Source organism: Narcine bancroftii, chromosome 6 (genome assembly GCF_036971445.1).
Source record: "Narcine bancroftii isolate sNarBan1 chromosome 6, sNarBan1.hap1, whole genome shotgun sequence".
Taxonomy (NCBI): domain Eukaryota; kingdom Metazoa; phylum Chordata; class Chondrichthyes; order Torpediniformes; family Narcinidae; genus Narcine; species Narcine bancroftii.
In genome coordinates, this window is record NC_091474.1 from 30,076,061 (window position 1) to 30,101,025 (window position 24,965).

Consider the following 24,965-nt stretch of genomic DNA (forward strand, 5'->3'; position numbering starts at 1 on the left):
GTCTTCTGGGTTATCTTCTAAAAACAACTGCTCGAAGAGCAAGCAAGGCCTATGGCCATCTGCCAGTGCCAACATGTCATTCATTAACTCCGAAGGGATGTGATCCCCCACCCAGGCCATCGATATGCAGACCTATGCAGCTCACTTGCACCGTGAGAGACCGAATATCCAGAGGAGTACGAGATGCTTTGGCAAAAGGCCAGGGAGCCAGTTTGCAAAGCATCCATGGATTTCTATTCATTGCACTGCTCTTTCATCGTTCAGATAAAGGACTCACACCTTGGACTCTCGTTTCAACATGGGATGGATGGTGTGCTCCAAGTTATCAGACTTCAATCAACATGAGACATTCCTTCTCCTGATGTGAACTATTGTTTTATACCATAGTCTAGTTTGTTTTTCATAAATATGCCAGACCAGTCTTCTGAAAGACCTTGGCTCCACAGGAGTCAAGCTGGGCCAGTGACTTCAGTGACCCCTGTGGCCAGGAATTCTTTCTCATCACTGGAAGACGAGAATGTGGTCATGATACCTATCCATAACGATCACAGTTGGAAAATGCACAAAGGTAATGGTGGGAGGCGATGACATCTTGTCCATTACAGCGAGTGTGAAAATGAAGAGGAAATCCGTGATGTGACTACGAAACGCGAAGACGGTAGGTATAGTCATGAGTCTATTTGATTCGGCGGTTTATTTGAAACTGTCTCACAGAGATATTGTGTGTGCAAGGGTGCAGCCCCTGACGGAAATAATGTTTCAATTTATAACTTACACAAAAGGCAAAGGTTCCATTATTGTCACATAATACTACAATTAGAATGTAATATACATGAAATCCTTTAACTTTTGTCTACCGTAAGCAGATAGAGTCGCCACTTTGTCCAGTACCCCTCACAGAAACCTACAGCACCTGGTGTTCCTAGGTGATCTCCCCTCCAAGTACTGACCAGTTCTGAGCCTGCTTACCTTCCGAGTTCAGGCTATTTTTGGTGTGAATAGCCTGAATTGTAGACTAATGCAGTCTTTGTTACTTTTATATTAAGAATAATAAAGGGGTGGTATTAATTAACACCAAAAAGAGCAGTACGGTGGGTCTCTGAGAGAGGGATGTTACTGTTAGAGGGTCTCTCTATGGGAGAGGCAGTACTGAGGGGGGGGGGTTTCTGTAAGAGGGACGTTACCGAGGCTGCGTCTCACTATAGGAGGAGCAGAACTGAGGGAGAGTCTCTGAAGGAGGGATGGTACTGAGGGAGGGTCTCTCTGTAGGAGGGGCAGTACTGAGAGGGCTCTGTGAGAAGGGCAGTACTAAGGGTAGGAGGGGCAACACTGAGGGGGGGGGGGGGGGAATTTGTCTCCCATACTAAGCGCCCTGTCTGGCAAGACAAGCAGTGAAGCAAATCTGACTCACTCCAGAGGAAAAGATATTCAGTGCAAGGTCCCATTGTTCCATCTCAAACACATCTCCCCTTTCTTATCACACAGCATCCACTGGAGAGCAGGTCATGGGAGTTCTGGGATATGGGGACGGAAACAGTCATGTCTTGGAAATATCTGCACTGCTCCGGAGGAGTCACTGGCTTTGCCTGACAGAAGTGAAAGCCCAGGGCATGGCTGTGTATCCCAGGAAGTGTTGGGAAGCTGGGGCAGGAACTGTAAATGGTCTGTGGAGATATCCACAGGTACGGTGGCAGGTTCTCCCTGTGGGCAGGGGGGATCTTCAAGGGGTTTATAAAATCCTGAGGGACATAGACAAATGAACCAATCATGGGCTTTTTCAAGGTGAGAGGGGGAAGCTGTAACAGGAACCTGAGGGGAACCTTTTTCACACAGAGGGTGGTGGGTGTGTACAATAGGTTGCCAGAGGAAGTCGTCTAGACCAGGGGTGTCAAACTCAAATTCACGGAGGGCCAAAATTAAAAACTTGGACTAAGTCGAGGGCCGAACTAAATATTTATTGAAAATTTTAAACAACATCTGCATGTTTTCTCTTCTTTCAACATATGTAATGTTAAACTTTAGGATATAACTTTAGGAGGATAATGTTACAGGTCAGGAGTAGGTAGCTCAAGTTCACCCTTTGGTTGACCTGAGGGAAACCTATTTGGTCCCTGTGGAGATGTAGTCAGCATTCACAGGCTGTGTCCATTTTGGCCTGCATCAGGACTCAGCATTTCCTGCTCACTCCTCAGGCTCTAGGCCTCTATTCACCCTCGACCCACCTTCCCTCTACCTGACCAGTCCTTTACCCAACCTCTACTCACCCCTCACTCCACTCGCTCTGCCTCTACCCACCCCATCCTATACACGCCCCTCTACTGCCTCTCCCCTCAACCTGTTCCTCCCTCTACCCGTCTCTCACCCTCTAATCACCCCTCCCCTACTCACCCTGCCCCTCCCCTTTTACTTCTTCCCTATCCACTCCTCCTTCTACTCATCCCTCCCTCTAACTGCCCCTCACACCACCATAACTTCCCCTGCCCATTACTCCTCACCTACACCCTCTGCCCACCCCTGCTTACCCACCACTCAGGCCCAGCGCGCTGCCGATCAGCCTTTGCGGTACAGCGGGGGCCGTGCGCAACCTGCCATGTCCGTCGCGCCGACAGGAAATCACAGGCGCTCGCCAATCTGCCGCACCGCTCGACAGATGGGAGAAGTGACTGGTTGTGCGGGAGCCTTCCAACAGGCTTGCCGGCTGATGACATTGACAGACTTCTCGTGTGTACAATTTTGTTTTCCCGTTCTCAAAGTTTGCACGGTCAACCTGCAACACACTTGCTCCTTCCGCGTCCCGTGGATCTGATGCCGGGTGTTGTTAGAATTCCCAGCAGAAGGTTTGTGGAACTTTACCATTCTGGATTCCTTTTTAAGAATATTCTGACATCTTTTAAGGGGGGTGGTTTTAGGGGGGAGGGGATAGTTAGGGTGTGGGGAAGGATGTGCAATGAAGGGGGAGGATGGTGGGGGTGACATTACCAAAAAACAGCATCGGCTCTCGCTGCAGAGCAGGCCACCTCTAATACATTTTTGAAATGATCTTGTGGGCCAAATATAATTATATCATGGGCCAAATTTGGCCTACGGGCCAGAGTTTGACATGTGTGGTCTAGACCAAGAGAAACAGAACAAAAACATTTGGACAGGTACACAGGTAGGAAAGGTTAGAGCAGTGGCTCAACCTCTTTTCCCCACTCACATACCACCTTTAAAATAATTCTTTACTAACCCCAAAGCACCTATCGCATTCTATGCTATGGGTCGCCGTGGTTCGTAAGGGATTACTTAAGGTGGTACATGAGTGGAAAAAGGTTGTGATCCACTGGTTTCAGGGACGTAGGCCAAACACAGGCAGCTGAGATTGGCTTGTGTAGACAGTCTGGTCAGCACAGGGTGTTGGGGCATGCGACAGAACTCTGTGAAGACGTTAACACATATCAGGGCCATTTCCACCAGCCAGGACCCAGGTCTGAGGCTTCTTGCTGACGAGTGCAGGCAGATCAGGAAGGTACAATCAGTCCAGATCATGCTGAGGAGGAGGGAATGTTGATGGTTTAGAAGCAGGTGGTTAGAGGGAACACCCTCCACCCCTCTTTGCCCTCCCTCACTCTGTGGCCTTGACCCCAGCCCATACAGCGATCCCTCCTGTTGGAGAAGCAGCTGATCAGGGCGCCGGATCTGTCCCGGTCTGTCAGTGCCTGCAGGGCAGTGTGTGGTTGGGGGGGGGGGGGGGGGGGGAAAGGGCAGTCATGCATTCCAGCAGATCACAGGCTGCCGTTGCCAGGAAACGAGGCGATTCACAGCAAAAGGCAAAATGAATCCAGAGTAAACTGTGAGTGAGACTGCTGTACAAGCCAACCACACAAAGATTTCCTGCTGCCTGCTATCCACAATGTTATCCATGCGGCCACAGAGCAGCGTTTTGTACCCATGCCCCTGGCAGAACAGGGTCTCCTTGTTCAGATAAATGAGGAAGGCAGGGAGCTCACAGCCCTGGCCTGTACAAACACGTCTGGCTCTACAACCCCACCTTGGCTGCTGATGGAGACAGGTGCTGACTAACCGGGTGGGGCAGCCGCAGTGAGACACCAAATGTTTCCATAAATGCAAAAAGTCAGATCATTGCTCCATGGTTTCACTGCAGTGACGACCTTGGATCAGGGAGTCCTGGCAGGCTGACACCCTGACCCTACCGGGCTTGGGGTACCAGAGGTATTACTGCAAGGAGTCAGGGCTCAATCCAATTTACGCTAATTGGTGGCAGTCATCAACAGAAGCCCAAGGCCATCCAACCCCCTGCCAGTGTCCCCCACCCAGACCCTTGCCCAGGCCGATCCCCTACTGCCCCCCCCCCCATTCAATAAGGCCACAGAACCATTTTCTCCCATGTCCCATACCCCTGGAATTCCCTGTGGATCATCCTTGAATAAACATTCACTGAGCTTCCCATGTCTCCTGGAAGAGAATTCCAGGGATTCAAGGAGCTCTGGATGCCAAAAGTTCTCTGCCTTCAACAGCTGGAGATAAGGGACCCCACTGTACACAGCCCTGGCATAGAGGGGCAGCGGAGAGGGAGCTTCACACTGCGGGAGGGTCCGGTGATGAGGGAGATTCGCGGCAGTAGGGGTGAAGGAGAGCAATACCAGTTAACACAGATATGGGCAGCTCTCTCCCCTACATGCTGCTGGATTCTTGGGATTGCTCTCCCATTTTCCCTCCTGTCAGAGGGGCAAGCTGTGCTATAAATAGAACCAAGCTTGCAGAGTTTATCTTTCCGGGAAATGAGGCTTGTTATTTTTTGCAGACTTCCTGAGCAGTGGTCAAAGCCAGCGGCTGAGCTTGAGGTGCTCACAAACAACACGGAGCAGATGACTGGCCCCTGGGACCCCCCCCCCCCCCGATAGAACAGGAACACCGTCTCACCTTGCCTGCAGCAACGGAGTTACGCAGTCAGAATGAGAGGAGGAATGTGTAATGAGGGAATTCAGGCTCAGACTCGGGAGGCTTATTTGTTTATGGGGAGCAGTTTGGAAACAGGAACCGGTTTTTCGGGGGGGGGGGTATGGGGTGGAGTTCGGGAGCTGGAAACCAAGCGGGGAAGGAACATCTTAAACTCCATCTGCCTCTCCTTGGCCCACTTCCCAGGTCATCTTGATCCCACTGTAACCATACTGTCCATTGCAACACTAATTATACATATTGAGTTACCTGCCATCTACACGGTCACCCAATTGGCCAGAATGATGAACAGGTCTTGAGGTCTCAAGAAGTAACATCACAGCCGGACACGGGGGTGGGGGGTCGAGGGGGGTGTGTGGACAACCAGACATGGGATGAGTAGAGGGTGTCAGCCGGACACGGAGGGGGGGGGGGAGTCAGTCGAACATAGGGGTGGGGGGGGGACCTCTCCGGGGGTGGCAGGGCAGGGTGGGGAGGGACCTCTCCGGGGGTGGCAGGGCAGGGTGGGGAGGGACCTCTCAGGGAGTGGCAGGGCAGGGTGGGAGGGACCTCTCCCGGGGTTGGCAGGGCAGGGTGGGGAGGGACCTCTCCGGGTGTGGTAGGGCAGGATGGGGAGGGACCTCTCCGGGGGTGGCAGGGTGGGGAGGGACCTCTCCGGGGGTGGCAGGGTGGGGAGGGACCTCTCTGGGGGTGGCAGGGCAGGGTGGGAGGGACCTCTCTGGGGGTGGCAGGGCAGGGTGGTGAGGGACCCTCTCCAGGGGTGACAGGGCAGGGTGGGGAGGGGAAGGACCTTTCTGAGGGGAGGGGGGTAGGGAGGCGCCTCTCTGTTGGAATGAGCCTCTCTGGGGGACTATTGGACGTAGAGATGAAACACACACAGGGAACTCAGGATATAGGCTCGCTGTTTGCCCTGCAGCTCACAAGCCATCCTGTCCATCTCCAAGTTTCAGAGACAACCTTAGCCACAGGACAGAGCAACAAGTGTCGGCATTCAGTAGTAAATACACACTCCGTGACCCTCACCAATGCCTCGCCTTACCCCTGACCCTCCCTGACCCCAGGCCAGACACAACCCTCACTGATCCCAGGCCTGACCCTCAATGACACCCCAACAACTGGACCTGACCCTCATCAACCCTACCACCTAGGCCTGACCCCTGGCCCTCACCTCCAGCACCCCCATCTCCCCCCCACACCCCCAATCTGGGCCTATCCTCACTGCCCAGGGTGGGGAGGAAGAGGTCTTACCAACCCCAGGTGGGAGAAAAAGAGACCCTCACCCACTCTGAGGAGGGGGTTGGAAAGAGAGACCCTCACCTACTCCAGGGTGGGAATGTGGCATGGAGACCCCCCCTCACCTACCCCAGGGTGGAGAGGGAGATCCTCACAGACTTCCGGGGGGGGGGGTCGAGGGGAGGGGAGGCATACAAAACTCCATCACATACAGCCCCCCATCACATGCAGCACCCCCCTCCCCCCATCCATGTGAAGACCAGCTTGCTCTCTATCAAAAGGCTCAGTCACAGACAAAGAGCTGCAATATCAGACAGTTTTCATTTTACTTGATATTTGATTTGCCGAAACAAACATGTCTTTATGAAGGGCAAGTGGGCTTTTGGAAAGTGAAAAATACCTTCTCCAAGTTCCATGGCAAAAAATTAACTGTTGATTTCTCTCAGCTGAGCTGAAGTGCCCATAAATGTCTGCTACTGTTCTTTCTGCACATGGACAATCTGATACATGCCCTATCCTGACAACACGCTGAAACAGAACAACCTCTGTGCAGAATGTCCTCACATTTACTCCCAGCCCTTTCACAATGACTTTCGCAGCCCCAACCCACCTGATCACCAATTACCCAGCGGTGACTGCTGGATGAGCTCACTGCTGCATGGTTCGCTGGGTGGCAGCAGAATGACGTGGCCAGTGTCCAGTGCATTATCTCTGCCATGGGTAGGGTGGCCAGAAGGGTGGTGCCCCTTTGGCTACCCAAGCACTCACTACCCCTTTGACACTGAGAGTAGGTGGGCCAGAGAATTCCGGAATTGGTGGGAGTGCTGCGATTTAAAAAAATTTATTTTTAACACAGGCTCTAACCACAACATCATCGCTTTCAGCCCAAACACAGACCTACAGAGAGCCAAGAATGGAGGCAAACACATCCAGTGCACAAGGACATTGATCTTTGCTTGAAGGAACACTAAGGAACTTCTCAACCATGTCCCAGAGCTCTCAAATCCAACCCACCACAAAACGCTCCAGTCCAGATCAACGTGGTCAAAATGGATGAACATCAACAGAGAACATGCTTCAGGGGCTGATGGAATCCCTACAGAAGTTTAATCAAGAGGAATTACAAAAAAGTTATTTGCAAGCCAAATCTCCATCCACGCGGAGGATACATTCTCAGCTCCGCAACTCACTGGCTGTGGCACCTGAAATGCTGCATTCATTGGCCTCCCTTCATCCACCTTCCAGACACCATAAAGGACAATCCTTTGGCCTCACCCATCCTCAGTGCCTGACAAACTCTTCCACAATGATCAAATCCAGCATTTCCTTTACAATTGGCTGCCCCCCCCCCCACCCCCTTCTGGATATTTGCAGCTTCCAATCAGAATCCTGGATGGGTTATCAGGGGAGGTTGGATTTGAAAATGCCTGCAGCAGAACAGCCTGAAGGAGTTCCACCTTAACCTGCTGGACTATTTACCTGTAGAACCTGGTCAAATACACATGGACAACAGCCACCTGCCTGGAGACTGGGGGATTGTGGAGCTCACAAGCGTCGGGAGCATTTGAGGTGAACAGAGAGGAGATCTAAGGGACACTGGCAAATGATGAACACAAGAGAGAAAGGACAGAGAGAAATGCTGACAGAACGAATCACGTGAAGCAGAAACAGACTAAACACAACAGCGCCATACAGCTCGATGTAAACAGGGCAGAGACAGGGCTCAGCAGTTAATGATGTGCAAATCAGGCATGCTCTTGCATACTGTCCCCACACCAACTTGTACCGTCCCCACACCAACTTGTTCCGTCCCCACACCAACTTGTTCCGTCCCCACACCAACTTGTTCCGTCCCCACACCAACTTGTTCCGTCCCCACACCAACTTGTTCCGTCCCCACACCAACTTGTTCCGTCCCCACACCAACTTGTTCCGTCCCCACACCAACTTGTTCCGTCCCCACACGAGCCCGATCCCACACCTGCCCGCTTGTACCGTCCCCACACCAACGTGTACCGTCCCCCACACCAACGTGTACCGTCCCCACACCAACGTGTACCGTCCCCACACCAACGTGTACCGTCCCCACACCAACGTGTACCGTCCCCACACCAACGTGTACCGTCCCCACACCAACGTGTACCGTCCCCACACCAACGTGTACCGTCCCCACACCAACGTGTACCGTCCCCACACCAACGTGTACCGTCCCCACACCAACGTGTACCGTCCCCACACCAACGTGTACCGTCCCCACACCAACGTGTACCGTCCCCACACCAACGTGTACCGTCCCCACACCAACGTGTACCGTCCCCACACCAACGTGTACCGTCCCCACACCAACGTGTACCGTCCCCACACCAACGTGTACCGTCCCCACACCAACGTGTACCGTCCCCACACCAACTTGTACCCAACATAGGGGTGGGGGGGACCCAACACCCGCCCGCGAGTTCCGCCCTCCCCCCACCCGCCCGCGAGTTCCGCCCTCCCCCCACCCGCCCGCGAGTTCCGCCCTCCCCCCACCCGCCCGCGAGTTCCGCCCTCCCCCCACCCGCCCGCGAGTTCCGCCCTCCCCCCACCCGCCCGCGAGTTCCGCCCTCCCCCCACCCGCCCGCGAGTTCCGCCCTCCCCCCACCCGCCCGCGAGTTCCGCCCTCCCCCCACCCGCCCGCGAGTTCCGCCCTCCCCCCACCCGCCCGCGAGTTCCGCCCTCCCCCCACCCGCCCGCGAGTTCCGCCCTCCCCCCACCCGCCCGCGAGTTCCGCCCTCCCCCCACCCGCCCGCGAGTTCCGCCCTCCCCCCACCCGCCCGCGAGTTCCGCCCTCCCCCCACCCGCCCGCGAGTTCCGCCCTCCCCCCACCCGCCCGCGAGTTCCGCCCTCCCCCCACCCGCCCGCGAGTTCCGCCCTCCCCCCACCCGCCCGCGAGTTCCGCCCTCCCCCCACCCGCCCGCGAGTTCCGCCCTCCCCCCACCCGCCCGCGAGTTCCGCCCTCCCCCCACCCGCCCGCGAGTTCCGCCCTCCCCCCACCCGCCCGCGAGTTCCGCCCTCCCCCCACCCGCCCGCGAGTTCCGCCCTCCCCCCACCCGCCCGCGAGTTCCGCCCTCCCCCCACCCGCCCGCGAGTTCCGCCCTCCCCCCACCCGCCCGCGAGTTCCGCCCTCCCCCCACCCGCCCGCGAGTTCCGCCCTCCCCCCACCCGCCCGCGAGTTCCGCCCTCCCCCCACCCGCCCGCGAGTTCCGCCCTCCCCCCACCCGCCCGCGAGTTCCGCCCTCCCCCCACCCGCCCGCGAGTTCCGCCCTCCCCCCACCCGCCCGCGAGTTCCGCCCTCCCCCCACCCATCTGCATACCCACTCGTATGTACTGTCCTCCCCACACCAACCCAACCCCCACCCACATACACCATCCCCACACCAACTTGTACTGTCCTCCCCACACCTGCCCGTGTGTACCATCGTCCCCGCGTGTACCCTCTTCCCCACACCAACTTGTACCTCCCCTACACCCATCTACATGTACCGTCCGCACACCAACTTATACTGTCCCTCACACACTCTCCCTCTCCCTCTCCCTCTCCCTCTCCCTCTCCCTCTCCCTCTCCCTCCCCATGCCATGCACACAATGACTGCAAGGACAACCATTGCAGTAACAGAACTGTGCGCAGTGTGCAGAGGATTACATTGGGAAGCTTCCTGCAGCTACAGCATGTGTGCAGGGTCTGTTTCAGAGGGACTAGGCTCACTGGTCAGTTCACAGGCAGCCTGCAAACAATGAAACCAAGACATGGTTGTGTCGCCTGGTCTCTGCTGTGAGGTATATCTGGGAAAAGAGCTGCTGACAGCTGCCTGCAGCCCCTCTCCCAACATCAGCGTCACACTCATAACAAATAATTAGGCACATGTTGGCTTCAATCTATCTGCGCTGGTACATGTCCCCCACATCCCAGCCCATGGACACCAGCAGCCACTTACAGAATGGCTGAACAACATTGCACCCCCCCCTCAGGCATTGCCCCCCTCCCACCAGCCCTCCCCCCCCACGTGATCCCCACGACCTACCCCGTGTGTTTGTTGCCAGGTCAGCTACTTTCTGGAAGGCGTCGAGAAAAGCTCCAGCGATGACGATGGTGGTCCTGAGGATTGGAGGGGATTATCTGCTCAGGCACAGCTCTAGTGAGGGAAGGCTTCCCCTATCCCACTATCCCCTCCCCCATCCCCCACCCTCACCTCCTACTACCCCCTCTTTCCTGTCCCCCTCCACCTCTTCCGCTCCACCCCATCATCCCTTTCCCCCACTACCCTTTCCCTCCAGTCCCCTCCCCCCCCACTTCTCCACTCCCACGGCTCCTCCTGCCACCCCTCCCCTTAGGTATGGGTGAACCAGTATTCAGCACACACTCTGGGGCTGCTGGGTGTCAGGGAGAGGACCCACCAGGGCAGGTTCTGGCAGTGAACAGGCCCACTCATACCTGAGGTGTGACTGCAGCTTCGTCGTTTTGGAGATGAAGTCCTCCCAGACGGGGTACCCACCCTGAGGAGAGAGGAAAATGGGTCAACAGGAAATGCATGTACCCGCCCACAGCAGGGTAGATGGGGCCGAGAGCCACACACCTTGGACGCCCCCTCACCACCCTACTACCTGGCCTGCCACTAATTTAACCATGCGTACGACTGTAGTCTTTACTTCACTGGAGTACCTATCTGGCTGCTGTAGGAATGTTCATGCACATGTACGTCATACAATGTACTTGATAATAAACTCATCGAGGAACCACATATCACTACTGCACCAAAACAGGCCTTCAGCCCATCTAGTCCATGACAAACTATTCATCCCTCCATCCCATCAACCTGTACCTGGACCAGAACCCTCCATACCCCTCCCATCCAGGTACCTAGCCAAGCTTCTCTTAAATATTGGTTGCACCCACATTCACTACCTCCAATGGCAGCTCGTTCACACTCTCACCACCCTCTCAGAGGGAGGTTCCTCCAAATGTTCCCCTTGAACACGTCACCTTTCGCACTTAACCCCTGACCTCTAGTTCTGGTCTCACCTAGCCTGCTGGCATTTACGGTTTACACTCCTCAATTTTTTTTTATACCTTTCTAAAATATCTTCTTGGGACAGAGGTTGAGAAGGTTGGACATCCAGATGGAGAAAGGAGGATTCCACTGGTTCAGAGGCAGGTGGAAGTGAGGGAGCATTTATGATGCAGTGTGTTGAGGATGCCCAGCCTTAAACACAGGTCAGAGCTTTCACAGAGCAGAGAATCCTTGACAAGATTATTTTGTATGGCTGGTGGAGAGAGTGGGAACATGAGGCAGAGTTGGTGAATGGTCTCAGTAGGAATGTCTTCACAGCCTGGTCAGGGACCCTCGTACAAGTTTTCACTGTTGAAGCAAACTTGAGCTTCCAGCCTCACCCTCCTCTGCTACAGCCTCATTATGTGATGAACGGAGTTTCCTTTGTAGATAAGCTCGCTGGCTCCCCACCCTAAACAAAGCACTCTGCTGCTGGTTCTAAGCTCTGGCAAGATGTGAAGCAGTGATCCAGGATGCTGACAGCTCAGGGAGATCAACAGTGCATGGGTTAGACCAGCACATTGCAGTGCCAGCTCGTCCCAGCAGCACAGATTGCAACACCGGCAGATTACAGTGATCCATCCCTTGTGCCTCTGAGATTTCTGCTGTTCATTCTCTTGCAGCAGGTTGTGAAGTGAGAGATAATAACCGAGCAATCCCACCCCCCACCCCCCCCTGCCACAGGGAAATCTTCCCTCACCATGGGAGCATTGGTCTGTAAGAGGGACAGCTTTGGGGGGCTTCAAGCTGACAACCTGGAGTTACCGAGGTGCAGAGGGAGCTTCATTCTGTGTCTAACCCTGGGACAGTGCGGAGGGAGCTTAACGCTGTGTCTGTCTGACCTTGGAGTGTGTGATGGGATGGGGGAGAGGGGGCTTCACTCTGTATCTGATCCCAGGAGTGTGTGATGGAATCATGCAGAAAAAATTAATCCTGTGTCTGATCCCAGGAGTGTGTTATGGGATGGAAGGAATTTTCACTCTTGTGTCTGACCCCGGGAGTGCATGATGGGATGATGTGGAGGTAGCTTCCCTCTATCCACGCGAGTTAAGATTCCCAGGATGTAGAGGTGACCCTGAAGACAGACAAGGTTCACCATATGATGCGTGAGGGTCATCCCTATCTTTGAAACTATGGCAGGAAGCAGATGAACTTTCTATTTTAATACGAGACACTGATTTTTTTTCTGTTAAATTTTAACAAGGAATTGATCAAAATCAAAAGCAATAAATATCTTCCAGTGTGGGAGACAGAGCCACAACAACTGAGTCTGGGTCATGGTGGGGGAGGGGGGGGAAAAACACAGAACTGGGTGGGTCACAATTCAGTCCTGGGTGGGTCATGGTTGGGGGGGGGGGGGGGGCGAGAAAACGCAGTCCTGGGTGAGTCAAGGTGGGGGGGGGGGAAGATACTCAGTCCTGGGTGGGTATTGGTGGGGGGGGGGGAATACTCAGTCCTGGGTGGGTCATAAATGAGGGGGGTGGGAAACGCAGTCCTGGATGGGTCATGGTGGGGGGTTAGGGAAACGGTCCTAGGTGGATCACAGTGGGGGGGAGGGGAAAGTAGTTTGGGGGGGGGTCACATCCATGGGTGTGGGAGGGAGGGAGGGGGAGGTGAGGACACCCCTGGGTGGGGCAGCTCAGGAAACCGGTGGAGGATTCTTCGGTCACTCAGTGGTGCGATGTCAGGCAGGTGTGTGAGTGGTGAGATCTGTCTCTCTGCCAATGGCAGCAGGAAAAGCCAGGCAGGGGGGAGCCAGAGGGGGAGATGCGGTGGATAAACCCAGGAGAACCACGAGGAGCAGGTGGGGAACCCCGAGGAGAGTCGGATGGGGAGAGCTGGGAGGGAAAGCTGGACAGGGGGAATCACGGGGAGAACCGTGAAGAGAGCCAATAGGGGAGACTTTGTGTGGGGGGACCATGAGGAGGCAGGCGGGGCAAGGCTGGAAGGAGAAGGTTAAAATGTGCTGTGAGACAGAATAATGGGAAGTAGTGGTGGAGAGGACAGAGACATGAGGCATCGATGATTCATCACCATGACACACTGCTAAGTGGGGTGTGGAGCAGGAAGAGAGATGTCTCCAGCATCCAAGAACGATTGCAGCCACCCCCAACACTCCCACAGCCAGGGACTACAAAGAGAACCAGCCCACATACCCACCTGACCAGTCACTGCCACTCTCCCCTCCATATACCCGCAAATCCAAATTCATCCCACAGCAGTTCCAACACCCACCCACTCAGGGACCCCTCAACACGAGAAGCACAGCAGGGGTACACCCCACATATGTCGGCCATGTCCCCCTGGGTTGGGCAGCAGTGACCAGGACATGGAGTGATCAGTGGTCTGCGTCAGCTCTAACCACCTTGGTTATGTGCCACAGCAACAAGGCAAGGCCCCAGGAACTACAGCACCATCCCCCCCTCAGTCAAACCAGGCTGACATCAGGCTGGTCTGTGCCGGGTTAATGCGGGCAGCCCCCCCTCAGTCAAACTAGGCTGATCCGTGCCAGGTTAGTGCGAGCAGCCCCCTCTCAGTCAGATCAGGTGGCCCATCCCAGGTTAGTGCAGGCAGCCCTACCCCTCTCCCCCCTCCTCAGTCAGATCCCCTCAGGCTGATCCATGCTGGATTAGTGCAGGGAGCCCCGATCTACATCAGGCTGATCTGTGCCAGGTTAATGCAGGCAGCCCCCTCAGTCAGACCAGGTGGGCCCATCCCAGGTTAGTGCAGGCATCCCCGCCCCCCCCCCCCCCCCCCCCGACCAGTCAGACCAGACTGGTCCGTGCCAGGTTAATGCAGGCAGACCAGGGTGCAACAGGTTTCCCTGGAAAATGAAGTTACAACAACCATTGGGCAACACTGACAATCTCAACCCATTTCTGCTCCAGAGATCAGCCTCCCCATCCCCTTGTTCATTCCCCACAGCCCAGTAATGATTTCTCCTAATGTCCCCTCCATTCCCCTCAGGAGAATTCCCCACCATGTCTATGAAGCCCTGAACCATCTCCTGCACTGTGTACACGTTCCTCATTTCCTGTGCTGTGACCAGCACTGGGTGTTTCGGCAACACTCCGGAACACATTCCTTGTGGAACAGACCAAAACTGTCACACGATGCAGCCGGTGAGATACGGTTAGATACCATAGCCAGTGAGGAATGGTGAGAACCCCGGGGCCAGTGACTCCTTCCTCACCACCTCTCTCTCCGTACACCCCTCCCTGCTCATGACGCAGGGCTGCCTTCTCACCAACCCTCCCTTAGTGCAGCAGCAGGATGAGTGCAGGAGAGATCTTCCCCCTTGGATGGGCTGAGGGCGAGTGGGGCAATGAAGGGGGCAGGGCTGAGCAGTCATCTGTTCCCCATGACCAGTGGGATCAGGATTGTGGCCCTTACAGCCTCCAGCTGACCAAAATCCCACATTGGCTGAGAAACTCTGGGCAAATGGACAGGGAAGTGAGAGGTACTTGTGAAATTCTAGCCTTGATTTAGTCTTGGAGTCACACAGCTCAGAACAGGCCTTCAGCCCAACTAGTCCATGCTGAGCTAGCTGTTCCGTCACTCATCCCATTGGCCTATATTTGACCCACAACCATCTCAGCCCTTCCTGTTCATAAATCCATCCAAATGTTTATCAAACATTTCCTCTCTTCCACAGCTTCCTCCAGCAGCCTATTCCAGATACGGGCCATTCCCCTCGAGAGAAAATAGTTGTCCATCTGATCCCTCTTAAAGACAGTAACATTCACTATATCCATGCCCCTCATGATTTTATAAGCCTCTACGAGATCACCCCTCAGTCTCTAGGGAATAAAGACCTAGTCTATCCAGCCTTCCTCTATAACTCAACCCTCCAGACCAGCAACATCCTGGTGAATCCCCTCTGCACCCCTTCCAATTTATTGATATCCCTCCTGGATTTGGGCGACCAGACCTGCATACAGTGCTCCCAGTGTGGTCCAAGTCCTGTACGGATGAATCAGGAGGTCCCAACTTTTGTACTCTACACCCCACTCAGTGGAGGCCCATGTTCCAAACACCTTCTTCACCACCTTATCCTCTGAGTTGCCACTTCCAGGACATGACCCTGAGGGATTAAAGCTTTTCACATGATCAGACCAGGGCCATTGGGAAACAGTCCAACCCCCGGTCTTTCCTGATTGGTACAATCTCCCAGTTTGACCACAAGAGATAGAAGCCGAAGTAGACTATTTAGTCCATGAAGTGTATTGCACTATTCCATTAAGAGCCGATTCATTCTCCCACTCAGAATCAGAATTTATCGTCATGAACAAGTCATGAAATTTGATGTTTGCAGCAGCATCAGGAGTGAAAATATTCATATTAAAACCATCTAACAACGTTACTATAAATAAAAAAAATTAAAAGAGTAGTGCGTGAAAAGTAAGGCAGTCTCTTTGTTCATTGATTATTCAGGAATTTGATAGCAGAAGGAAGAAGTTGTCCTTGTGCTTGTTCTTAGGCTCCTACACCTTTTTCCCGATGGTAGCAGAATGAGGAGGGCATGGCCTGGGTGGTGGGGAATCTTTGAGGATAGAGGCTGCTTTTTTAAGGCACCACGTCATGTAGATGTCCTTGATGGAGTGAAGTTTGTGCCTGTGATGTCACCGGCTGAGTTGTTCTGAGATTTGGTGCCTCCATACCAGGCAGTGATGCAACCAGCCAGAATGCTCTCCACAGAACACCAGTAGTCGTTTACAAGTCTTCAGTGACATACTGAATCTCCTCAGAGATTCTTTGTGATTGCATCAACATGGAGGCTCCAGGACAGATCCTCGGAGATGTTGACACCCAGGAATTTGAAGGTCTTGACCCTCTCCACTACTGAGACCTCGATGAGGACTGGGTCATGTTCCCCTGGCTTCCTCCTGAAGTTCACAATCATCTCTTTGGTTTTGCTGATGCTGACTGCAAGGTTGTTGCCATTACACTATTCAACAAACTGATCTATCTCCCTCCTGTACGCTTCCTCATTGCCGTTTGTGATTTATGCTGACAACTGTGGTGTCATTGGCAAACTTGTACAGTGTAGATAGCATTGGAATTGTACCTGACCACACACAGTCATGGGTGTATAATATGTAGAGCAATGGGGCCACTCATCCGCACTCCCCTGCTTTCTCCCCATAACTATTGATAACCTGACTATTAACGTACCTATTAGTCTCTGCCTTAAATACACCCAATGACCTGGCCTCCACAAATGCCTATGGCAGCAAATTCTAGAGGTTTACCTTTCTCTGGCTAAAGAAATTCCTCGCGCCTCTGTTTGAAATGGGGGGCCCTTAAATCCTGAAGTTGTGCCCTCTTGAATGAGCACCAGGCAGTCTCTGTGAGCCTCGATATCAATGTGTGGAGTTCCATTACATTCACAGGAACTTTGTAATGAGTAATTGGACAGGTTTTGTTGTGCAAGACTGCAAACTTCAGGTTGTGTTGATAGTCACAGCAGGATTGAATAATCACGTTAACATGTTGCAACCGAGCCTCATGCATGTTAAAACACATCAACTCAGCTCAGACTGCTGGCTGTGGCACAAGCATGGAAACAACACTCAGTCACAGTGCAGCGCACAGTGGCAGCTGCCCAATGAACAGAAAGTGGAGGAATCCAGCCTGAGGATCTGACCACAACTCTACATGGGAACAACCTCGATGTGGCATCTCCACCCCCAGTTCTCAGCTCATGAAGTAAAAAACACAAGGCTGGAGACACTCAACAGGTCAGCGTACTTTATAAAGGTAAAGGTTCCATTATTGTCATGTAATACTACATGAATATAACATACATGAAATTCTTTAACTTTTGTCTACCGTAGGCAGACGGAGAGTTGCCACTTTGTCCAGCGTCCTCAGACACTTACAGCACCTGGTCTTCCTACATGATCTCCCCTCCAAGTATTGACCAGTACTGAGTCTGCTTAGCTTCTGAGATCAGACAATAAAGGCGATAAAGATACATAATCAATATTTCGGGCTTGAGGCCTTCATCAAGGTATGAGCAAAATGTGGGCAGACCCATATTTTCCCTCTTCCTCTCCCCTCCTCCTCCTCTCCTCTCCTCTCCCCCTCCTCCTCCTCTCCTTCCCCCTTCCTCTCCCCCCAAAAATTTTCCTCATACCTTAATGAAGGGTTCAAGCCCAAAATGTTGGTTATGTATAGAACCATAGTACAAGTCCCTTCACCCCTTCTAGTCTGTGCCAAATGATTTTATTCAGGTGCCTGTCTACATTTTGTCCTTGATGAAGGGCTCAAGCCCAAAACGTTGGTTATGCATCTTTATCTTTGCGATAATAAAGGACACGGTTTGACCTGCTGAGTATTTCCAGCCTTGTGTATTTACTTCAACCACTGTGTCTGCAGACTTTCGTGTTTTACCTCATGCTCATGGACCTTGGTGTCTCTCTGGAAGACTCCTTCTCCCTTCACACTTAAATCTGCCCTGAGACATAGCCAATTCCTCCACAAACACAATGCTGCCACAGGCATCAAGACAAACTTTCAGCTCTGAAAATGCATCCAGGATAGTTCTGAATTTAGATTGCAGCCATCAAACCTTTTCAAAGACGGAATAAAAAAAATGAAATTACTCAAATTGCCTACCTGCTTCCAACTGCCACAACTCTCTCTGGGTCTATGGGGTGCTGTAACAGCTTCCCCCCTCCCACCGACATCATCTCCCTCACACACACACACACACACACACACACACACACACACACACACACACACACATCCTGCCCTCTTCCCCAGAACTGACCTTTAATTCAATAAATGTCTCGCACACAGACCGCATCTCACTGATCACCTCCAGAACTCAGTCTGAACCCTCTGACCCAAAAGGCCATGCAATTTGTGAAATGATCAATTCCCAAATTTAAAAAATTGGTTGATTTACCAAAACACTTTCAAATTTCCCTCCCTTCCCCTCTAACTGTTCTCACTCCTTCAATAACAGAGCCACAGCCACCTAATATTTCCCATTCTTCCCTTACCCCCAAACCAATCAATTCATTTCCAACGTTCCCCTTTACATCAACTTCCCCAATCTCTTCCTCATCCCACTTCCTACTCTGCACCTTACCTGCCTCCTCACCCTCTCAATCAGTCCCCCTCCTCTACTCTTCTTCCCCATCCTCTCCTTCTCCCTCACCTCCCCTTCCTCTGAACTCCTCCTCCCCTTCCTCTTGCCTCCTCCTCACCCCTATGCACCCCCCTCCCAATCTCTTCCCCCTCACCCATCCTGTCTCACCCATTCCCTTCCTCATCCCACTTTCCCTTGCTCCTCACCCTCCTGTCAGTTTCCGCTCTTCTCCATGCCCCTCCCTCGGCCCCTCTCTCTCACCCCCCTCCCCTCGGCCCTCTCTCTTCACCCCCCTCGGCCCCTCTCTCTTCACCCCCCTCGGCCCCTCTCTCTTCACCCCCCTCGGCCCCCTCTCTCTTCACCCCCCTCGGCCCCTCTCTCTTCACCCCCCTCGGCCCCTCTCTCTTCACCCCCCTCGGCCCCTCTCTCTTCACCCCCCTCGGCCCCTCTCTCTTCACCCCCCTCGGCCCCTCTCTCTTCACCCCCCTCGGCCCCTCTCTCTTCACCCCCCTCGGCCCCTCTCTCTTCACCCCCCTCGGCCCCTCTCTCTTCACCCCCCTCGGCCCCTCTCTCTTCACCCCCCTCGGCCCCTCTCTCTTCACCCCCCTCGGCCCCTCTCTCTTCACCCCCCTCGGCCCCTCTCTCTTCACCCCCCTCGGCCCCTCTCTCTTCACCCCCCTCGGCCCCTCTCTCTTCACCCCCCTCGGCCCCTCTCTCTTCACCCCCCTCGGCCCCTCTCTCTTCACCCCCCTCGGCCCCTCTCTCTTCACCCCCCTCGGCCCCTCTCTCTTCACCCCCCTCGGCCCCCTCTCTCTTCACCCCCCTCGGCCCCTCTCTCTTCACCCCCCTCGGCCCCTCTCTCTTCACCCCCCTCGGCCCCTCTCTCTTCACCCCCCTCGGCCCCTCTCTCTTCACCCCCCTCGGCCCCTCTCTCTTCACCCCCCTCGGCCCCTCTCTCTTCACCCCCCTCGGCCCCTCTCTCTTCACCCCCCTCGGCCCCTCTCTCTTCACCCCCCTCGGCCCCTCTCTCTTCACCCCCTCGGCCCCTCTCTCTTCACCCCCCTCGGCCCCTCTCTCTTCACCCCCCTCGGCCCCTCTCTCTTCACCCCCCTCGGCCCCTCTCTCTTCACCCCCCTCGGCCCCTCTCTCTTCACCCCCCTCGGCCCCTCTCTCTTCACCCCCCTCGGCCCCTCTCTCTTCACCCCCCTCGGCCCCTCTCTCTTCACCCCCCTCGGCCCCTCTCTCTTCACCCCCCTCGGCCCCTCTCTCTTCACCCCCCTCGGCCCCTCTCTCTTCACCCCCCTCGGCCCCTCTCTCTCACCCCCCTCGGCCCCTCTCTCTTCACCCCCTCGGCCCCTCTCTCTCACCCCCCTCGGCCCCTCTCTCTTCACCCCCCCTCGGCCCCTCTCTCTTCACCCCCCTCGCCCCTCTCTCTTCACCCCCCTCGCCCCTCTCTCTTCACCCCCCTCGGCCCCTCTCTCTTCACCCCCCTCTCTCTTCACCCCCCTCTCTCTTCACCCCCCTCTCTCTTCACCCCCCTCTCTCTTCACCCCCTCTCTCTTCACCCCCCTCTCTCTTCACCCCCCTCTCTCTTCACCCCCCTCTCTCTTCACCCCCCTCTCTCTTCACCCCCCCTCTCTCTTCACCCCCCTCTCTCTTCACCCCCCTCTCTCTTCACCCCCCTCTCTCTTCACCCCCCTCTCTCTTCACCCCCCTCTCTCTTCACCCCCCTCTCTCTTCACCCCCCTCTCTCTTCACCCCCCTCTCTCTTCACCCACCCCTCTCTCTTCACCCCCCTCTCTCTTCACCCCCCTCTCTCTTCACCCCCCTCTCTCTTCACCCCCCTCTCTCTTCACCCCCCTCTCTCTTCACCCCCCTCTCTCTTCACCCCCCTCTCTCTTCACCCCCCTCTCTCTTCACCCCCCTCTCTCTTCACCCCCCTCTCTCTTCACCCCCCTCTCTCTCACCCCCCTCTCTCTTCACCCCCTCTCTCTTCACCCCCCTCTCTCTTCACCCCCTCTCTTCTTTCACCCCCCTCTCTCTTCACCCCCCTCTCTCTTCACCCCCCCTCTCTCTTCACCCCCTCTCTCTTCACCCCCCTCTCTCTTCACCCCCCTCTCTCTTCACCCCCCTCTCTCTTCACCCCCCTCTCTCTTCACCCCCCTCTCTCTTCACCCCCCTCTCCTCTTCACCCCCCTCTCTCTTCACCCCCCTCTCTCTTCACCCCCCTCTCTCTTCACCCCCCTCTCTCTTCACCCCCCTCTCTCTTCACCCCCCTCTCTCTTCACCCCCCCTCTCTCTTCACCCCCCTCTCTCTTCACCCCCCTCTCTCTTCACCCCCCTCGGCCCCTCTCTCTTCACCCCCTCGGCCCCTCTCTCTTCACCCCCCTCGGCCCCTCTCTCTTCACCCCCCTCGGCCCCTCTCTCTTCACCCCCCTCGGCCCCTCTCTCTTCACCCCCCTCGGCCCCTCTCTCTTCACCCCCTCGGCCCCTCTCTCTTCACCCCCCTCGGCCCCTCTCTCTTCACCCCCCTCGGCCCCTCTCTCTTCACCCCCCTCGGCCCCTCTCTCTTCACCCCCCTCGGCCCCCTCTCTCTTCACCCCCCTCGGCCCCTCTCTCTTCACCCCCTCGGCCCCTCTCTCTTCACCCCCCCTCGGCCCCTCTCTCTTCACCCCCCTCGGCCCCTCTCTCTTCACCCCCCTCGGCCCCTCTCTCTTCACCCCCCTCGGCCCCTCTCTCTTCACCCCCCTCGGCCCCACTCTCTTCACCCCCCTCGGCCCCACTCTCTTCACCCCCCTCGGCCCCTTCTCTCTTCACCCCCCTCGGTCCCTCTCTCTTTCACCCCCCTCGGCCCTCTCTCCCTCCCCCCTCGGCTTCTCTCTCTTCACCCCCCCCTGGCCTCTCTCTTCCTCCACCAACCCCCCTATTCACACCCCCACCTCAGCCCCACTCTTCCCCTCCCCCCCTCAGCCCCTCTCTCCCTCCCCCCTCGGCTCCTCTCTCTTCACCCCCCCTGGCCTCTCTCTCCCTCCACCAATCCCCCTATTCACACCCCCACCTCAGCCCCACTCCCCCCCCCCTCGGCTCCTCTCTCTTCCCTCCCCCCTCGGCCCCTCTCTCTTCCCCCCCCTCGGCCCCTCTCTCTTCACCTCCCCCCTCGGCCCCTCTCTCTTCCCCCCCCCCCCTCGGCCCCTCTCTCTTCACACCCCCCCGGCTCTATCCTGCACCCCCCCCTCAGCCCCTCTCTCCTCCCCTCTCGGCTCCTCTCTTCACCTCCCCCGTCCTCTCTCTCCCTCCCCCGTCCTCCTCAGCCCCTCTCTTCCCCTCTTCTCTACCTTCATGTCGGTCATGATGGTGTGGAAGAGGCCGCCGAGCGCGCTGCAATCCTTCTCCATTCCTCCCGCGTCCATGGGACCGGCTCCGGGACGAGCAGCTCTCAGTGGCGGGGGGGCTCCGGGAGCCGCTCACGGACACATTGTATCGGGCCGGCGAGTGCGGCTCCTCCCTCTCTGCTTCCTCCCCGCTCCGCCCGCCTCTCCCACCTTCACTCCGTCCCTCACTCGCCTCCAGCTCCCGTTTTCCTGCTCCGGGGATGGGCGCTCGGTGCTGGGCGGAGCCGGGAGCTTCGGCACCTTCCGCCCATTCACTTCGGCCCTTTCCGCCATCGTCCCGGGGCCAGTCCCCGCTGTGCGGCTGGGTCTCCCCCCCCCCCCTCCCCATTACCCCACCCTCTCCCCCTCATTCCCACCAAACCCCCCTCCTCACCCCATCCCCAACCCCCCATCTTCACCCTCAACACCCCATCACACCCACCCTCCTCACCACCACCTACCCCCTCACCCTCACCCTCCTCACCCCCACCTACCCCCTCACCCTCATCACCCCTCCTCACCCCACCCTCTCCCCTTCTCCTACCCCTCATTCCCACCCCAACCCCCCCTCCACATCTTCACCCTCAACACCCCATCACACCCACCCTCCTCAATCCCACCTAACCCCCCACACCCCTCCTCACCCCAACCTCACCCTCAACACCCCATCTCCCCTTCACCCACAACACGCCATCTCCCCATTATACCCACCCACCTACCCCCACCCTCAAACCCCCTCCTCACCCCACCCTCTCCTCCCCCTCATTCCCACCCCACCCCTCTCCTCACCCTCATCCCCAACCCCCCTCTTCAGCCACAGTGGAGTTAGATCAACATTTTAAACAAACTCTGGAAAGGTTTGATGTTTGGGTACATTTCCCTGGATCCAAGGTTGGTAAAAGTGACACCACTTTTTTTCAGAAAGGAGGGGAAGAGAAATGAGGCAATGTTTGACCAATTTGCTTGACTTCAGTGGTGGGGAAATGTTTTGGTCAATGATTAAAGATGGCCTTGTTGTGTATTTGGAGAAGAGTAACAGTGTTTTTCTGAATCAGCATGGATTTGTTGAAGGGGAAACCCCATGCCTGGCAAATCTTCTGGAATGTTGTGAGGATGTGACCAGTAGAGGGAACAACAGTGAACTGTTGATGTGGTGTGTTTGGACTCTCAAAAGGCTTTTGACAAGGTCTTATGGAAGAGATTGGTATGCAAATTAGAGACCATGGTTATAGAGGTAATGTACTGATATGGATCAAAAGCTGGATGGCAGGCAGGAAGGAGAATGGGCCCTTTCAGATTGCAGGCAGTTACTAGTGAAGTTTAGTACTTGGACCCTGCTATTTAGCACATACATTATCATACCCTGTCATACCCACACTCCTGTTCGGCTCCGAATCATGGGTCCTCTACCGGCACCACCTACGGCTCCTAGAACGCTTCCACCAGCGTTGTCTCCGCTCCATCCTCAACATCCATTGGAGCGCTCACACCCCTAACGTCGAGGTACTCGAGATGGCAGAGGTCGACAGCATCGAGTCCACGCTGCTGAAGATCCAGCTGCGCTGGATGGGTCACGTCTCCAGAATGGAGGACCATCGCCTTCCCAAGATCGTATTATATGGCGAGCTCTCCACTGGCCACCGTGACAGAGGTGCACCAAAGAAAAGGTACAAGGACTGCCTAAAGAAATCTCTTGGTGCCTGCCACATTGACCACCGCCAGTGGGCTGATAACGCCTCAAACCGTGCATCTTGGCGCCTCACAGTTTGGCGGGCAGCAGCCTCCTTTGAAGAAGACCGCAGAGCCCACCTCACTGACAAAAGGCAAAGGAGGAAAAACCCAACACCCAACCCCAACCAACCAATTTTCCCTTGCAACCGCTGCAATCGTGTCTGCCTGTCCCGCATCGGACTGGTCAGCCACAAACGAGCCTGCAGCTGACGTGGACTTTTTTACCCCCTCCATAAATCTTCGTCCGCGAAGCCAAGCCAAAGAGAAAGAAGATGTAATGATCTAGTTGAAGGAATTGTATGTAAAATCTCTAAATTTGCAGACACCACCAATTGGGGGGCAGTGTGAAGTGTGAGGAAGATTCCAATATTCCCATCCACTGCAGACGCCTACATGAGGCATTGCCTCAAGAAGGCAGTCAACATCATAAAGGACCCCCATCCCCCCTAGTCACCACCTCTTCTCACTGCTACCTTCAGTCTGAAAACTAGCACCTCATGGTTCGAGAACTGTTTTCAACTGCTATCAGACTTATGAACTAACTCATCATGAACTGTCTGCACTCATTTTTCCACTAGGATTACTATGAATATTATCCACCTTGCGTTTTATGTCTCTTTTAATTTAATTCTGTTGATTTACTATGATCGTTTTTCTTTCTGAGTACTGGTTTGGCTTCAGCAAGTGAGAATGTTGGTGCATATGGAAATTGTACTTGTGTGTATGTCAATCAACTCGTCATCAGGAGGCTGTGGTGTGGTGGATATATGGCAGATCCAGAATAAGGTCGAGAAATGTGAGGTTATCCACTCACTGGGATTGAATAGAATGAGAGGGGATCTCATTGAGACGTACAAAATTCTGACGGGATTGAACAGGTTAGATGCAGGAAGAATGCTCTTGGTGTTGGGGAAGTCCATAACAAGGGACCACTTAGGACTGAGATGAGGAGAAACTTCTTCACTCAGAGTTGTGAACTTATGGAACTCCCTGCTACTGAAAGTTGTTGAGGCCAGTTCATTAGATATATTCAAAGTGGGGTTGGATGTGGCCCCATTATTGGTTAAAGGGGTCAAGGGGAGTGGAGAGAGAGAAGGAATAGGGGACTGAGGTCAGATGATCAGCCATGATAGTATTGAATGATGGTTCAAGCTGGAGGGACTGAATGGCCTTCTCCTCCTCCTATTTTCTATGTTTAAAACCCAGAACTGTAAATGGTGCATTTTTCAGAGCTGAGGCCTTTTTACCATGCGTGACAGGATGATGTTTGCTGAGGAATTGGCTATCTCCCAGGGCAGGCTTACAGATGAAGAAGGAGTCTCCCAGAGATAACCACCTAGGTTCAATTGAATGGGTGAGTGAGTTTGAGTTCTGGGTGTGGAAATTCCAAATAGAGGTTATCCCTGTACACAGTTTGTGATTAGATGGTGGTGTTCAATTCATAAGGCAAAGGAGTGATATTAGGCTGTTTGGCCCATCTAG

The 24,965-nt window shown here is 55.1% G+C and overlaps 2 protein-coding genes across 3 annotated transcripts in view; one reads left to right on the top strand and one right to left on the bottom strand.

Moving 5' to 3' along the window:
- Positions 1-22,093, bottom strand: part of mtss1 (MTSS I-BAR domain containing 1) — a 45,294-nt gene extending 23,201 nt beyond the window's left edge. The window contains 3 exon segments of the mRNA XM_069884571.1: positions 10,254-10,327; positions 10,664-10,725; positions 21,717-22,093. Coding sequence (XP_069740672.1) covers positions 10,254-10,327; positions 10,664-10,725; positions 21,717-21,791 — 211 coding nt within the window. The 5' untranslated portion in view covers positions 21,792-22,093.
- A 132-nt stretch (positions 22,094-22,225) lies between these two features.
- LOC138737478 (ninein-like) overlaps positions 22,226-24,965 on the top strand; it is a 38,068-nt gene continuing 35,328 nt past the window's right edge. Inside the window, exons 1-2 of one of the 2 annotated variants that reach the window (XR_011340952.1) lie at positions 22,226-22,643; positions 24,714-24,837. Coding sequence is in view for 1 of the 2 variants with exons in the window: in XM_069888190.1 (XP_069744291.1) it covers positions 24,790-24,837 (48 nt within the window). In the remaining variant the exon portion in view is untranslated. The remainder of the gene's footprint in view (positions 22,644-24,713; positions 24,838-24,965) is intronic. The other variant, XM_069888190.1, reaches the window with a different exon arrangement.